This window comes from Zalophus californianus, chromosome 1 (assembly GCF_009762305.2).
Source record: "Zalophus californianus isolate mZalCal1 chromosome 1, mZalCal1.pri.v2, whole genome shotgun sequence".
Classification (NCBI taxonomy): Eukaryota; Metazoa; Chordata; class Mammalia; order Carnivora; family Otariidae; genus Zalophus; species Zalophus californianus.
In genome coordinates, this window is record NC_045595.1 from 50,808,966 (window position 1) to 50,825,957 (window position 16,992).

The following is a 16,992-nucleotide window of genomic DNA, read 5'->3' on the forward strand; positions in this document are numbered from 1 at the left end:
TGGAGGGTCACTCCAAAAACAGTGGGGTGGGGGTGAACTGTGTCTACATTCGTTGTTCAATTGTTGTCACCCGAAGTCTTTGTTGTCATTCAGATCTCAACCGAAATGTCACCTCCTGGTGACATCAGAGCTCCCTGATTACTGTTCCTGACTTAGCGTGCATCACCATTCGATATTGTGCGTACCCATTCATTTGTCGGTTTGTTTGCTTTCGTGTTTGTATCTATCTATCTTTCCTCACTAGAATATAATCTCCATGAGAGGAGGTACCATGGTGTCTTGTTCACTCACTTTACTCTGCATCTAGCACAGTGTTTGGAGCATAGTATGTGCTTAATAAATACTTGAATAAATACGGGTTGAATGAATACTCGACGAATGTATAAATGAACGGATCAGTTCTTTCTAAGATAGCCTAACAGAAGTTCAGGTACAAAATTAAGCATTTCCATAGCTATACATGGCCCATGCAGAGGAGCATTTGCTTCATTCTCTCTGGGGCCCTGATTTCCAATTTAAACCCCATCAACATTGATTTGCATATACTGTTCCATGTAAACAACTGAAAATGCTTCAGGGGAGGATGTAGAACACAAATAAATACAGAAGACACTTTCTTCATCTCCTTTGTCTCCTCAGGTGTGCAACATAAATATATAATTCATTTCTGTATAACCCCCCCCCCGCGGGGGCAGCTTTGATTCGTTATCATCTCAAGTGATAATCTGTCTCATGTCTATGCTAGCTCTGTCCTTTGTGGAGACACAGAGCAAACCAGCCCTCTCTGCCCAGGACAGCCCTCTTGAGATCTGAAAACAGGGACCGTGACTCCCCACCTCCAGCTGGGATTGCACTCCTCGGTGATAAACCTGACCAAGATTTTAGGTGACATTCCCTGCATCCCGCTGTCCTTTCTCCAGGGGCCTCCAGCTGGTCGACCCCCTCCCCGCATGGAGGCATCCAGGCCAGAATAGGATGTTTCCCATCTGGCCTCCTCAGTCCACATCAGAATAGAACCACCGCAGCTGGTGTTTCCATTTGTAAACTCCCAGTGGTGATCCTGTGTCCCCAGCTCCATTGGAGGCACGCGGCCATGATAAGACAGACGTTCCTTGGAGCTCACAACCCATGACACATTTAGTGTGCCCTGGCTTATTTCATTGTGTCATTTAAAATACATGTAACTATCTTTGATGATAAAAATAACACAAACTCAACGCAGATACTAGAGAAAAGCATAAGAAGAAAACAGAAATCACCTGTAATTCTTCTACCCAGGTATAACCACAGTGAACATTTCAAAGTATTTCCTTCCAGGCTTTTTTCTTGTGAATAAACACAGACACACAGGATCCTACTCTAGTTTACCATCCTTAGGATAGTACTGAACACAGAGTTCTACTTTCTGTTTTTCTTTAACATCTTGTGAGCATCCCCCCACGCCATTAAAGATTCTTGGTGTGCCCAGTTTTAATGGTCATGTAATAATCCATCCTTTTTTTAAGACTTATTTATTTTAGAGAGGGGGCAGAGAGAGTGAGAGTGGGCGAGGGGGAGAGGGAGACAGGGAGAGAATCTTAAGCAGGCTCCACACCCAGCGCGCAGCCCCATGTAGGGCTCCATCTCATGACCCATGAGATCATGATCTGAGCTGAAATCAAGAGTCGGATGCTTAACTGACTGAGCCACCCAGGCACTTCCCCCACCCCGTCGTGTAATAATCTATCTTACAGATGAACCCTAATTTCTTATGCGTTCCATGGCCAGAGTTCCAGCACAAGCCGGGCCTTCGTCAGGAAATCCCTTGCAGGGCAGAGGGGCCCACTCACCTCCTCATTCTCTATCTTGAGAGTGGCCAGTCTGGACTGCAGCTGGTGGTACCGCATGAGCAATTCCGTCTGGACGGGCTGCTGAGCACTGACCTGGCAGACCTGTGAAAGGACAGCCACCAACTGTGGTTGCCTGGGGCTCTTAACCACCTGGGTGGAGCCACGGCCGGGGCCACCACTGACGTCCCTACCAACGGCCAAGGAGACAGGCTTGGAAAGGTGAAGTGACCTGCCCAACATCACAGAGCTTGCACCTGGCAACACCAGACCAGAACTGGGGCTCTTCCTCCTCCGAGGGCCACCCTCTCACATTGCAAGTTGTGGCCTCTTTGTCATGGCCTTTGAGATGTGCGCAGCCCTTGAGGGTTTAACCAAGAGCTTTAATGTAATCTCATTAAGTGAGACTAGCTCATTTCAAGGCAGGAATTTGTGATAAAGCAACAGACAGACGCCAATGAGAAGAACGGTGAATGGAAACATTCAGTGGAGCACTCCGATGCCCCAGCAGGAAGGTGCTTCAGTGAGGCAGAGCACTTTCAGGGGGCACGGGAGGGAAAGGTAGATGCAAATACTGTTCTCCCTGCACCCACTCCACCTAGGGCTCTGCTACTACCCTGTGGGCTGGGCCACCTGGCGTGACTCAGGGGAGATCACAAAGGAGAACAGGGCTATATGATTGACTGTCATTTACCACTAACTAGGCAGTCACCCGTGGTGACTATCAGGCCAGAATTTTCAGGTCCAGATGATGGACCAAAGGGCTGGACGCAACAGCTGAGGGATGGGCCAGAGGCTGTGCGGAGGCCCCGCAGAAGGCCTCTCTTTTGCAAATGAAGAAAGTGGGGAGGGATGCAAAGGAAAAGTTCAAGGAGCTTTTTGCATGAGGGCCTTTGTACAACTGGAGGAATCAGTGCGGCCAGTAACAAGTGCCTTCCCCCAGGTACTTATTAATCTATTCCAGAGCACGGCAAGGAGCTGAGCAGCACAAGCACTGAAGGGAGCGCAGTTGGAGACACGCCTCCTGGACCGGAGGACAGGCAGCGCCCCGGCAAGGCTGCTGGCCAGAGTGACTGAGGTGACGCCCAGCCTCCCGTGATCCGAGGTCACCCGACGGAAGACAGGGAGATGCCTGTGTGGCGATGCAGGACTCCCTTGGGGTCTACACATAACTAGGAAGGATCTGAGGGAGAGCAGAGGTCCTGCACTTCTGCGGGCAAGATACTTCAGCCACCAAAGTCAGGATATTAGTGGTAAATGCCTAAGCTGGGCAGCCCCTGGACCGAGAACTTGACCTCAGGCCTCTGAGAGAAATGTCCCGTATGTGAACGGGGGCTGGTGTCCCCCTCCCACCGATGTTCTGGGAGCCCCTGGGAGAAGAGGTGGAAGCAGCCTCCAGCATGGGCTCCTTGGAGAAACCTACCTCATCCCCCATGTGGGGCTGGAACTCAAACTTGAGTGGGGGACAGAAGACCTGGTTGCACATGTCCATGACTGTGTGCTTGTCACTTCGGGAATCCAGGTTGTCCACCGCGTTCTCGATGACGTCCAACCCCTCGTGGCGAGAGGTCTCCAGGTTGTACTCAGCCGAGAGGTAGGTCCGGAAGGTGCGGGCCAGGCTGGCATGAAAGCCCAGATCACAGCACTTGGAGAGAGGCACACAACAGAAGGGTGCGGGTAAGGGCTGTTACATGGAGGTGGGGGCTGCCGGCATTCCCTTTCCCATCACGGTGACTTAAGATGACCTCCCATTCCACAGTCAAATCTTTCATCCTGGAGGCCCTTGTACACTCTGGACTCCTACGGCACAAATCACCCCAAAGCCTTCAGAGGGAGCTGGGGAGTGTGATTTGGGCAGCAGCAGAACTTCTCCTAGCTCCCCAAAGTCATCACATTCTTTCTCATCTCTAGGCCTTCACACATGTATTCCCTCTGCCTGGAATAGGGTTTCAGTACAGAGGTGACTTCTTCCAGGAAGTCTTCCATGATATTCTCCCCACTCAGAGTTTGTGCCAGGCATCCCTCCTCTGGGAGTCCACATCTCCCTCCACCTCCCTCACTGGGACACCTGCCACCTGGCTTTGCAGCTGCCTATTAATGTGTCAGGGTTAGGCACCGCAAGTTCCATGAGGGCAGACCCACAAGTTCTTGTCCATTGCAGTGGCTCAAGACCTAGGGCTAGTAGATGTTCAAGAAAAATGTGGTAAATGAAGAAAGGAGAGGACTGGAAAGAGTGAAAAGTTTTGAGAAAGAGGAGGGGGTCTGGCCTCAGGCATGGGAAAGCAGAGCAGGGCTGAGCAGCTCCCTCTCCTGGGGATGGAGGCAATGGGTCCCTTCTGCAGCCCTGGAAAAGCGGTGACCGTCTGACTTCCTGACAGAGGAACAGGATCCATCCACCAGTATGGAACCTGTCCTGAGCATCTGCGGGCCAGACCCCTGTCTGCGTGGGATGGGCGGGACCCAGGAAGCAGCCCCGGCTCCGACACAGATGATGCGGAAGCTCTCCTTGATGATGCCACTCGTGATGTTCTTTCTCCAACCCAGCCGCCCCTCCAGCGAAAGCTGGACAGCTGCTACTCAGGAGTCAGTGTTCCACTCTTCGTTGGCTAAAACTGCCTGATTACTCCCATGATAATAACCCCTAAACCTACACACATCTACACCACCCTGGGAAACAGTGTGCGATCACCCCTGTACCCCCAAACCCAGCAAAGGGCCTGGGGCAGAGGAAGGTACTTGGAAAGGGCAGGTGGAATAGAGGCCTGCCTGACCCAACCACGTGGAGGCTGCCAGAGGCCCACTCCCACCCATGGGCGTAGAAACCAGGAGGTGATACTCATCTCCCAGGCCCCAAACGCCCATTACCCTGCCCTGCCATCAGGGCTCAAGGGACATGTACATCAGCTTCAGACAAGGGCCGGTCTGGGACTAGTCCCGGACTCCCCAGGTGCTCACATCGATTAGGTCGGAGACGTCGTGGATGTAGTATTTGCTGATAGCTGCATTGGTGGCCGCCAGATTCAGCAAGTAGTCATTCCGGGCCTTTGTGCATTTCAGCTTGTTCTCAGAATACTTGGCCTGCCTCTGGAAGGAGAACAGAGTAGAGGTGAGAGCTGAGGCATTGACCTGGTTCTCGGCCCTCTCTTGAACCCTCTTCCTTCCGGCTCCGTGTTGCCCAGCCTCCTCTGCCCTTCCCTTAAGAGGCCAAGTTCACTCCTGCCTCTAGGCCTTCAGACTCGTTCCCTCTGCCTGGCAAGCCATCCTTCCAAGTCCCTACGTGGCCTGCTTCATCACATCCTTCAGGTCCTTACCCAAGGTCATGTGGTCAGAGAGGCCTCTTGTCTGGAAGTGAGGCTTCAGCGTCCACACTGCCCCCCACCCTGCATTCCCTTGCCCTGCTCTATTATTTTCATTTATTCAGTCTTTGTTCAATTTTTAGTGATTATTCTTATTTTAATTTACTTTTTCAAAGACTATATTTTTAGAGCAGTTTTAGGTTCACAACAAATTTGAGAGGAAGATACAGAGATTTCCCTTACACCCCATGCATAGCCTCCCCTGTTATCAATATCCCCCACCAGAGGGTATATTTGTTACAACTGATAAACCTACAGTGACACATCATAGTCACCCGGAGTCCCTAGTTACATTAAGGCTCACTCTTGGTGTTTTATATTCTATGGGTTTAGGCAAATATATAATGATGTATATATCCATCATTATAATATCAAACAGGGTAGTTTCCCTGCCCTACAAATACTCTGTGCTCCATCTATCCATCCTTCCCTGCCACCTAAGCCCCTGGTAAACACTGATCTTTTTCCTGTCTCCATAGTTTTGCCTTTTCCAGAATGTCATTTAGTCGGAATCATACAGTATGCGGCCTTTTCAGATTGGCTTCTTTCACTTAGTAATATGCACTTAAGGCTCTTCCATATCTTCTCAGGGCTTGCTAGCTCATTTCTTTGTAGCACTGAATAACATCCCATTGTCTGGATGTACCACAGTTTACTTATCCATTCACCTGCTGAAGGACATCTTGGTTGCTCTATTTTTCTTCATAAGCATTGTTCACCACCTGAAATTCTATTTTTTACCTCTTTGTTGACTTGCTGGCTTTTGGTGTCCGCCACTAGAAAGTAAGTTCTAGGAAGTCAGGGACCTGATCTGCCCTATTCATCACTGGGCCTGTAGCACCCAGAACTCTCTGCACAAAGTAGGTATTAAGCACTTTTCACTGGCTGTCTGGACATGACTGGTGGGAGAGGCAGAGTGGGCAGCTAGAGGTGCCAGTCTTGGCCAGGAACTGGACGGCTTCCCTGGGAAGCTGCTTCAGTCCTGGGCCAGCCTGGGCAGGTAGAGGTAAAGAGAAAGTGGGTTGGAGAGTTGTCCACTTGCCCCCTTCAGGTGATGAGTCCCATTCTGGGTAGAAAAACAGCTCTCCTTAAAGAAACAGGATTTCCCCCCTTCACCTAGGCACTCTTAAATCTTCCTTATTCCAAGCAAAACTATGGAAATGGTCCCAGTGTCCACTGATGGATGAATGGATAAAGATGTAGTGTGTGTGTGTGTGTGTGTGTGTGTATACACATACACACAGTGGAATATTATTCAGCTATAAAAAGAATGAAATCTTGCCACTTGCAACAACATGGATGGACCTAGAGGGTATAAGGCTAAGTGAAATAGTCAGAGAAAGACAAATACCATATGATTTCACTCATATGTGAAATTTAAGAAACAAAACAAACAAACAAAAAGAGACAAACAAAAAAACCACAACTCCAGAGCAAACGCACCGGTGTTTACCAGAGGGGAGGTGGGTTGGGGGATGGGTGAAATAGGTGACGGGAATTAAGAGTACACTAATCATGATGAGCACTGAGTCATGTACAGAACTGTTGAATCATTATATTGTCCATCTGAATCTAATATACTGAATGTTAACTATACTGGAATTAAATTTTTTAAAAATTTAAAATTTTTAAAAAAGCACCTTTTTTATTCCAGATCGAGTTCTCCTAGCTATTTAGTAGAGATGCTTCCATGTCAACCTTTGAATTCTCTTCAGAGATCTCCTCTGACCTTTCCCCAGGGTCTGCCTAGTCTAGGAAACAGACTTCTCCTGGTAGTACAATCCCATACGAGCCATGCACCTGCCCCCTCACAGAGAGCTTTGACACTCCTCACCCATTTCCAGGGGGCTACAATGACCCCCCCCAGACCACTTTCAGCCCTACATGGATTCATAAAACTTTATACCTAGAAAGGATATTAAAGGTATCTTAGTTTAATTCACCCATTTTACAGATGAGAAAATGAAAACCAAAAAGATTTCGTAGCTTGGGGGCATCTGGCTGGCTCAGTTAGTAGAGCATGTGACTCTTAATGTCAAGGTCATGAGTTCAAGCCCCACCTTGGGTGTGGAGATTACTTAAAAAAAAAAAAAAAAGTGGCTTGTCCAAAAGCCAAATGGATAATTAGCATATAACTCTGAACTAAACTTAGTCTCCAGACCTCCCAGCAGGCGGTCTCTCTTCCCTTCTATTTATCCCCCACGTTGTAGTTCTGTAATTCCCTGCCTGCCTGTCTTATTTTTATTTATTTATTTATAGTATATTCACAGAGTTGTACAACAATCACCACTATCTAAATTTAGAATATTTTCGTCAGCTCAAAAAGAAACCCTCTACCCATTAGCAGTCACTCTCCATTCTCCTGGGCCCCAGCTCCTGGCAGCCAATAACCTACTTTCTGTTTCTATGTATTTGTCTATTCTGGACATTTCATACGAATAGAATCATAATATTGTGACTGGTTTTTTTCACTTAGCGTACTGTTTTCGAGGTACACTGTGTTGTAGTCTTCACCAGTACCTCACTCCTCTTCCTGGCTGAATAATATTCCACCACACGGCCAAACCGCACTTTATTCATCCAGGTGGACATCTGGATTATTTCTACCTTTTGGCTATTATGAATAGTGCTGCCAGGAACATTCATGTGCAGGTTTTTGTGTGGATGGATGTTTTCATTTCTCTGAGTGGACACCTATGAGTAGAATTGTTGAGTCATAGGGTAACTTTATGTTTAACATTTTGAGGAACTGACAAATTGTTTTCCAAAGTGGCTAAACCATTTTATGTTCCCTCCAGCAATGTATAAGCGTGCCAATTCCTCTGCAACCGCACTAACACTTGTGATTGTCACCTTTTTTTTTATTTTAGCCAGCCTAGTGGGTATGAAGAGGTATCTCACTGGGGTTTGGATTTGTATTTCCCTAATGACTAATGATGCGGAGCATGTTTTCATGTGCTCCTTGGCCACTCCTGTAAGTTCTTCAGAAAAATGTCTATTCAAATCTTTTACCCATTTTTAATTGGGTCTCTGCCTAATTATTGGGGAGCTTGCTTTTCTTTGCCTTTGGAAATTACCCTGGAACCTTATTTTATTTGCCTACGGCTACTTTTCCAGCTCACCCAGGCCCTGGTGAATTTTGTTTCCACTCAATCTCCTATCATTTTTAAGAGCTACAGGATCATGTAATCATAGAATGAGACACAGAGAAGCCCAAATAAATATCTGGTGCAATGCTGGGCACACAGAAAGAGCTCAGGAAATGTTTACTGATTGCACGGAATGAATAAATGCAGAGAACTCAACAAGAAAGTCATAGCTTTTACAAAGAAACTTTACAAGTAACCTAGGCTAGGATAACAAAAACACGTGTGCTGCCCCTCTAAATTCCCTGGCCATCACAGACATCATTAATTGATCACAGCTCTGTTTTTAACTAATGCCTGGAGGGAGCTTCACAATCTTCAACACAGAGCTCTGGGAAGCTACTACCAATCGATCAGAGTTGACCCGAGAGAGAAGTGTCATTTGCCCTCACTGTCAGATTTTAAAACCGAGGCTCAGAGAAGTACTGTAAATGGGGCACTTTCAAAACCCAGGCTGTGTGACTCCAAAACTATCACTCATTTCACTGTGCCCTACTAAAGCACTTATCCAGCACCAAGACACAGTGATTCTAAATCTCCCATCTTTGGCTTGCGAGCAGCATTCTGGAATGGGTTCTTTATTGGGTTCCCAGGTACTGGTTGGTAGCCCAGTGCTGTTTCCTCTTACTGGGACACGCTCAGCCCCAACCAGCCCTCCAGCCACAAAATGGCCTCCTGAGCAAGCCCCGGCCTCCACAAATGCCTGGTGATTCCTGCCCATCCGAGAATGTGCTTGCTGCGCGAGTCTTGTCACAGTTCAGCTCTCTTGTCAGCTGAGTGCTTTCCCTGCCTGTTGATCCTGGCACGAGGCCAGGCCTAACAAGTGCTAGCGAGGCACAGTCAGCCCTGCCTCCTCCATGACACTGACCTCCAAGAGTGCGTCTGCTGGCACCATGCTTCTATCCCCCCACCCCTTAGGGTGCAGAGGGGGAAGCCGAGGCTGTCAGCAGGGAGTATGCCCCCCTCCCTGACCTGCCGGTTTCTCCTAGGCCCTCACTCACCTTCTCCTTCATCTTCTCAATCTTCTTCACAGAGCTGCGGCGCTGGGGCCGGTCCTCGTGCCGCAGCAGGTTCATGCTGAGGTCTCCCGACTTGTTGAACTGCTTCTCCTCCTGCTTCTCGGCCTCCTTCAGCTTGCTTTCTGCGCTGATGCTCTCCGCGTGGTACATGTGGTAGGTTTTCATGACCTGGGGACACACACGGGCAGGAAATCAGCAGCCTGCAGGCCCGGCATGCGGCCCCGGGGCTCCCAGCCCCCTTCAGGTTCTGCGTGCCAGTAAGCTGTACCCTGCCCTCTTCCCACCACAACTCTGAGCTCCCCATGGTGCTTTACTTGCACACAAGCTCTGTGGACTGGAAACGATGATGATCATCAGTAGCAGCTTCATTGCCATTATCATCCTCAGCAACATCATGGAGTCCTTACTGGATGCCAGGAATGGATGAGTACATTTAAAAGCCCCCGTGCATTAGGGGGTCTCAGAGGTGATAAGACATACTTGGGCCTCCCTCAGCTCCCCTCTTTGGCCCTGCCAGCCATGACTCTTGTCCCTTTCCTCCCCCCTCCCCCAGGGTCCCTGGGAAGGCCCCTCCTCAGGTACTCATGGAACTTCCATGGGAACATGAAAATCGTTTTCTCAGCTGTTTCCTTATTGACCTGCAAATGGCTCTGTCCCCAAAAGGAGTATTACTGGATATACTAATTGCTATTCTATGCTTTCTGAAATAAACTCATCCTTGGCTATACAATGAATTCCCACAAAGCAAACCACACTTTGCTCTTCTACTCCCATAGTAAAAGTCAGATATTGTGATAACACGGGAGTCTTTGAGAGAGAAGAAATCCTAGACGTTATCTAATCCAAACACCAAATTTTACAAATAGGGAAACTCACGCCCAGAAGGACAAAGTGACTTATCCACAATTGTACAATGTCATCAGTGTAATCTCCAAACTTTGCAACCGTGGGGCCAACACCACAGTCAAGCTATAGAACACTTCCACTACACCACAAAGATCCCTACCCCCCTCCCCCAGCCCCAGACAATCACTGATTTGCTTTCTGTCGCTGTAGTTGAGTTTTGTGTGCTCTAGAACTTCATATACACGGAACCAAAGCATATAAATTCTTTGGGGTCTGCCCTCTTTCGTTCAGCATAATTTTTCTCCCATGTTGTATCAGTTTTTTATTGCCAAATAGTATAGCATTGTATATCTATATCACTATTTGTGTATTTATTCATGTTAATAGTTACTTGGGTTGTTCACAGTTTTGGTCTGTTATGAATAAAGCTGCTAAAAGTGTTCATGTGTAATTCTTTGTGTGGACATACGTTTTCATTTCTCTCAGGTAAATACCTAGGAGTGGAATGGAGGGTCGTATAGGAAGAGTACGTTTAACCAAATTAGAAATCTGGTCTCTGACTTTTAATCCACCACTCCTTCTACCATATCATACTGTTTCTGTAATTCAATACCATTTTCTCAGCAGGTATGAACAGTCTGGGCAGACTTAGAGCAAGCCGGGCAGTCCCATACCAATAGGACTCTATCTCCCGGTCCCCAACCAGGCGTACACCTTTCCTGTGCAATATCAACTTTATGATCATCCTTCTGTGCTAAGAAACACAAGAAACTTCTGGATTCCATGGCTCCTGAGCCTTGTTTGTTCTCTTTTCCTGTTTGGATAATTACAGCAGCTAATAGAACAGAAGCTTCTATGTGGGGCTGGGATATGCTCCTCCCTAGCGGGGCCATTTAAATCAGAGAACTTGGAATGGATTCCTGACCAGCATTATAACCTTATTCATTCCCGTATGATGTCCTGCGAAGTGAGTTTATTATAATCAAGATTTATTCTGTAACTCTTACTATTAAATCACAGCAGTGATCTGTTGCAAGAAAGTTAATGGGGGGGAACATCTGTTGTAGAACATGGGTAGGTATTCTAGAGTATGAACTCTGGTACAAATGTCTGGGCTGAATCCTGATGGTGCCACTTACCAGGTGTGTGACCTTGGGCAAGTCACGGAACTTCTCTGACCTCCGCTTCCTCATCCGTAAAATGGGGATAACCACGGCACCTACCTCATAGATTTGTTATGAAGACTAAATGAGTTCATTTAGGTAAAGTGCTAAGAACAGTAAGAGCCACGTAGACATCAGCTGCTAAAACCACCACCACCATCATCATCATCCCTGATTTGGGCTGAGGGTTTGAGAACCTTGAATTTACTCACTTGACTTCAGGAAAATGCTTACAAACTCTAAAGAACATTAGCTAATATGCAAAATTTTATTCTATACCATCTTTCTCCTTCCTCTTTCATCTTGAAAACCTTCCCAAATTTCAAAACAATAAATGAATAAAAGATGTATTTAACTTTTCTTCATTGGTCTTGGCGGAAGACCTCTTCTCTGCATCCCACCCACGGCTGAGTTTTTGAGTTGCCCTAAAGCCTCTAGAGATGCCATTCTCCGAGATTTCATCCACTCCTTATGCCAGTTCCACTAAGCTTATTTCCAAACTCAGTGGACCAAAGTGTGCCAGACTGATGTGTTCTCGACATCTAGTGGCCAAAAGGAATGACTGCAGGCTCATAGGTAACCAAAGCAATGACCAATTTTTCCACCATCTTTATTAGACCAGGGCTCCCTCAATGTCAGGCGGCTAAGACTTGGGACTGCCTGCTGAAGTCTGTCTCTCAGGCCCCTGCCTTTCTGTTCTCAAAGCTTTTCTCTTTTCCTCCACATTCACCACTGGTTTCTTTGCTTCTCTACCATGCTGCTGGTGGTGTTCATTTCTGGACTCACCCCTTTCTGGGTTCAATGATTCCTGCTAAAGCCACTTTTCCTGTTTCAGCTGCTGAAGTCTGCTTATCTCACCACTAATCTATCATCTGTGTTGAGCAGTTCAGAGGAAGAGAGAGCATTTCTATTTGTAATTAGATCTTCCTGTCCAATCATCCATGCATCCATCCATCTATTCACTCAAGGTCAGCATCCCAGCTGGGTGTTCTCAGCGTCCCACATTTCCCTTTGCCTAGTTTTCCACTCGAACCACAGAGTACTCTTCCTGCTCTGCAACAAACCAAGCTTCCCAGTACACTCTCTGAATTGAGTTACGAAAGTCCCATGCTTGGAGAACATAGCCAGAGGACCCTGGGACCAAACTGTCAGTGATCCAATCGGTAATTCCTGATCCTAAGAATAACAACGAACTTGATTGCCCAGGGTGATTTATGTCAGACAGCTGCCACGAAAGAGTTTACCTGGGGACCTCTCAGAAATCAGTCTAACTATATCTAGAATCCTCTAGATGTTTCCTTATTTAATTACCTGAAACATAGGCTTTAGCATGAAAGGTCCTTAGCTCAATAGCTTGGAAGAGTCTGTTCAATATTGCCAGTCCAGGATGCGTTAAATAATATTTAAACTTATCAATTACTTCACAGTCTGCAAACCTCTTTTTTTTTTTTTTTTTTTTTACCTCCTGCCTGTTGATCCTGGCACGAGGCCAGGCCTAACAAGTGCTAGCGAGGCACAGTCAGCCCTGCCTCCTCCATGACAGGAGAAGCCCAGATAAATATCTGGTGCAATGCTGGGCACACAGAAAGAGCTCAGGAAATGTTTACTGATTGCACGGAATGAATAAATGCAGAGAACTCAACAAGAAAGTCATAGCTTTTACAAAGAAACTTTAGAAGTAACCTAGGCTAGGATAACAAAAACACGTGTGCTGCCCCTCTAAATTCCCTGGCCATCACAGACAAGGAGCATTTCAATTAATCTTCACCCCAACCCTGGGAGGCAATATGATACCAATAATGGTGATAGCAGCTAACATTTAGTGAGCACTTACTACATGCCCAGCCTTGTTTTAAGCACTATACATATATTAACTCTTCTGTCTCTCACAGAAACCCTAGGAGGTAGACACCACATGACCTCTGCTTTACAGATTCAGAAACCACAAAATAGGGATGAAGGGATCCTCTACCCCACAGGGACTCAGGAGACCTGGTTTTGAGACTCAACCCTCTCCCTTAAACTTGCTGGGTGACTGGCAGCAGCTCATCCTCTGTGTGCCACCTGGTGGAGACCAGAATGGGGGTGGATAGGAAGGTGCTCCATAAGTTGTGACTATAAAGTGACTGGCTGACAGCAATGTCAGGGCTGGAAAGACAGCAGAGGTGGATGCAAGAGTTCAGCTGAGGCCAAGACACTGAGACCCAGCCTTCACCTTGGCCCCTCTGAAGAGCCCCTCAGAGGCACACGCCTGGCTTAATGGGATGTTCACGTTCCAACCCTCCAGACCCTATCAGGGAGGACCCTTGGAACAAGTCTAGCACAGGCCGAGAAGGACCCTGTAGGGACATATAAATTGAGACCACTGTTCTTCGACACAGATCAGTTTCATACGTTCTCAAAAGGCTCTGCAGAAATCTTGGTGTATTAACCCCAAATTGAAAGAAACAGGCTCAGAAGTGACAAGTGAATTGTACAAAGTCACACAGCTAGCCAGATAGCTAGAACTTCTGAGCTGTGGACACTGCTGTTTGTAGTAATCAGGCTGCCTTCTGCTGCATACACTTTGCTTTCTGCATCTTCCCAAATCCTCAGATCACAAAAACAAGAAAGTCATAGTCCTTTGGACCCTCGTTTAAGTGCAAAAGAAGCCAAAGAAAATATAGAAGTTGACAGCATCAAAAAAGGCACATGCTGGAGCGAGATAAGAATTCGCTGTTTGACAATAGGTTCTCGACAGTGAAGTTCACTTGCACTTCTCTACCCAAGAGGCGGGGCCATCTCTGAGCCATCCCAGAGCTGTGTATGGGTGAAATCCTGGGCCAGTGCATGCCAAAGACATCCTTGAAGGAAAAGCGAGTTCCCAAATTTCAGTATGACCGCCCATACTCTGCGTGGCCTACATTCTCTCTAGAATTTATAATTGTTATCTTATTTACTCGTTTTGCACATCTACACACTGTCTCACTGCAACTAGAGTGCAAAGTCCAGAGGGCCAGGATCTTGTTCATGAACATATTCCCTGTACTAAAGCAGAGAGTGGTACCCAGCAAGTATCAGCATATATTTGCATGAATGAATGAATGACAGCTGGCTGGATGTATAGGTGGAAGGACGGCTGGATGGAAGGATGGATAGATAGGGAGATGGTTGAATGGACAGATGGGTGGGTGGGTAGATGGATGGATGGAAGGATGGATGGAAGGAAATAACAGAGGAAAGAGAGGAGGGAGAATAAAGTGGGGAGGATACAGTTCCACTGCCTTTGACCCTGGTGAATACATTTGGAAGTAGGGAGACAGCTACATCTTTGATCAATATTCATTTGTTCAAATATATTCAAAAATTTGTTCAAAATATTTGCTCAGTATCTAATGAACAGCTCATTATGTGCTAGGTTCTATACTAGGATATACTATAGTGTGAAAGACAGACAGGGTCTCCACCATCACAGAATACACTCTCTAGAGGGGACATGAACAAGTTTACAAGCTATCATCACATGGTGTAAGAAGTGCTATAAGGGAAGCAGAGGGTGCTAAAGGATGGCTTTCTGGAGGAAGTGTCATCCAAAGTGAACTTTGAAAGGGGCACCTGGGTAGCTGAGTTAGCTGAGCGTCTGCCTTGGCTCAGGTCATGATCCCGGGGTCCTGGGATGGAGCCCCCACTCCCCGCGTGGGGCTCCGTGCTCAGCAGGGAGTCTGCTTCTCCTCCCTCTGCCCCTCCCCCCGCTTGCACATGCTCGCTCTCTAATAAAGAAAATCCTTAAAAAACAAAACGAAACTGAACCTTGAAAGAAGAGTAGCTGTTACCTGGGTGAACAGGGCAGGAGCGGGGGTAGACTATTCCAGAAAAAGGGAGCAGTGGGAGCACTAAGCCCAGAAAGAGCAAGAGTAAAACAGGTTTGAGGAACAGCTTACAGATATATCAGGTGGTTTGCTGGAGTACTAGCCAATGGAGTCACCTCCATATTCTCCCCCAGATACTCCCCCTCGGTGGACACCTGTTGTTTTTCTCTGCCTAGGATCATCCAGTCTTCCTCCTTCTGGAACACCTTCCTGATTTTCTTTGAGGAAATCCCCAAAATTCCCCTCCAGCGTTCTAGTCCTGGCGGCTCATGGGAAGCTGACACCTCCCTCCAATCCCAGGGGTGGGCATGAGATGCAGGCCTGGCCAATCAGTAAACATGATGTTAGCCTGACCACAGTGATTGGAGCCCATGATCCAGCCAGGCCAATCAGAGACAGCCCGGGGCTCTGCCGGAAATGCTGGGAAGGGTATATTAGTTTTCCACCAGGAGGCACTGAGCTGATAAAGAGTGAGCTTGCACTGGGGACCACTTTTGTCACCCCGGGGGGGAAAAGCCTGCCTGATCGTGAAGACATCACAGAGGAAAGCAAATGGATGGATGGATAGATGGATGGATGGATGGATGGATGGATGGACGGATGGACGGTCGGACCGCTGGAAGAAAAGAGGGAAGGAGGACAGGGAGACAGAGAAAGGAAGGAGGGAAAGTGAGGAGGGAATAGGATAAAATGGAGGAGGTGTGGTCTCCTGCCTTTGATCTGGTGAGCCCTATTGAAGATGTGGGGGGAACAGCTACACCTCGATCATTAGGCATCTACTGAGCAGTTTGTGATACGCCAGGTACCATACCAGGTGCTGGCAATACTACTCCGTGGAAAAGGGTGTGTGTGCCTCACAGAATACACACCCTACTGGGGGGACAGCCAAACAAGTGTGTGAACCTCTGAGATTCAATACACTGATTTTTCACTCCCGTCAGCTTGCATGGATTCCTAGCCCTCGCTACCGAAGGAGTCCCTGCTTGCCTCCCCATTGCCCGCCTCAGTCCTGCGCCCAGCCGGCCCACCTCAGTGCCCAGCTCACACACAGACAGTACTGACTCCCTGAGCTCCCAGCCTCCTGCTTCACTGCTGCCTTCAGTGCTGCTCCCCCAGCCCAGGGAAATCCAGTGTCCTTCAGACCCAAATCATATGCCACATCTTCTCTGTGGCCTTCTTGATGCCCAGGTGGACTTCATCTCCCCACGCCTCCTCCCACTGTGTCCATGTCCCCACAAGGACACCTGTCACATGGTGTAGCCACGTCCCCCACTCCGGACACAGCGGAGGATCAGCAAATGCATGCTGAGCGAGTGAACGAATGTCTTGGAGGGAGAACTAGGAGAGATCAGGAGGTTGTCTGGAGGGAAACCTCGTCCCCCTGTTCTTAGGACCAGGTTCATTGTTCTTAGAACGAACAATGAACCTGGACCACACCCTGGCCAGCTGGCTGTGATGGTTCAGCAGAGCCCGCCTTGCCTCACCCTGAGCTGGAGACATGCCCTCGTCTCCCTCTGAGGGGAACATGACATGAAGATAAAAGCTGGAGAGGAGCCTCAAAGTTCCTCTAGCCTCGTGCCTTCGTGCCACAGATGGGCGAAATCAAGGACCAGAGTCCAACTAACTTGCACTGGCTCAGTGTTTCTCAAAGTATGAGATGGAAACCACCTGTGTCAGCAAGATGATTTTTAGGTGTTACAGATGTGTTATTAACCCTTCCAGTTCTCTTCAATCCTATCAGAAGGAAAAACTTGGCTTGGTGCTCACAGGTCTAATGCCTCTACTGTG

The 16,992-nt window shown here is 47.8% G+C and overlaps 1 protein-coding gene across 1 annotated transcript in view; it reads right to left on the minus strand.

Moving 5' to 3' along the window:
• The window catches only part of SRGAP3 (SLIT-ROBO Rho GTPase activating protein 3), a 240,152-nt gene that overhangs the window by 62,814 nt on the left and 160,346 nt on the right, over positions 1-16,992 (minus strand). Inside the window, 4 exon segments of the mRNA XM_027584523.2 lie at positions 1,830-1,931; positions 3,250-3,471; positions 4,782-4,910; positions 9,330-9,515. Coding sequence (XP_027440324.2) covers positions 1,830-1,931; positions 3,250-3,471; positions 4,782-4,910; positions 9,330-9,515 — 639 coding nt within the window.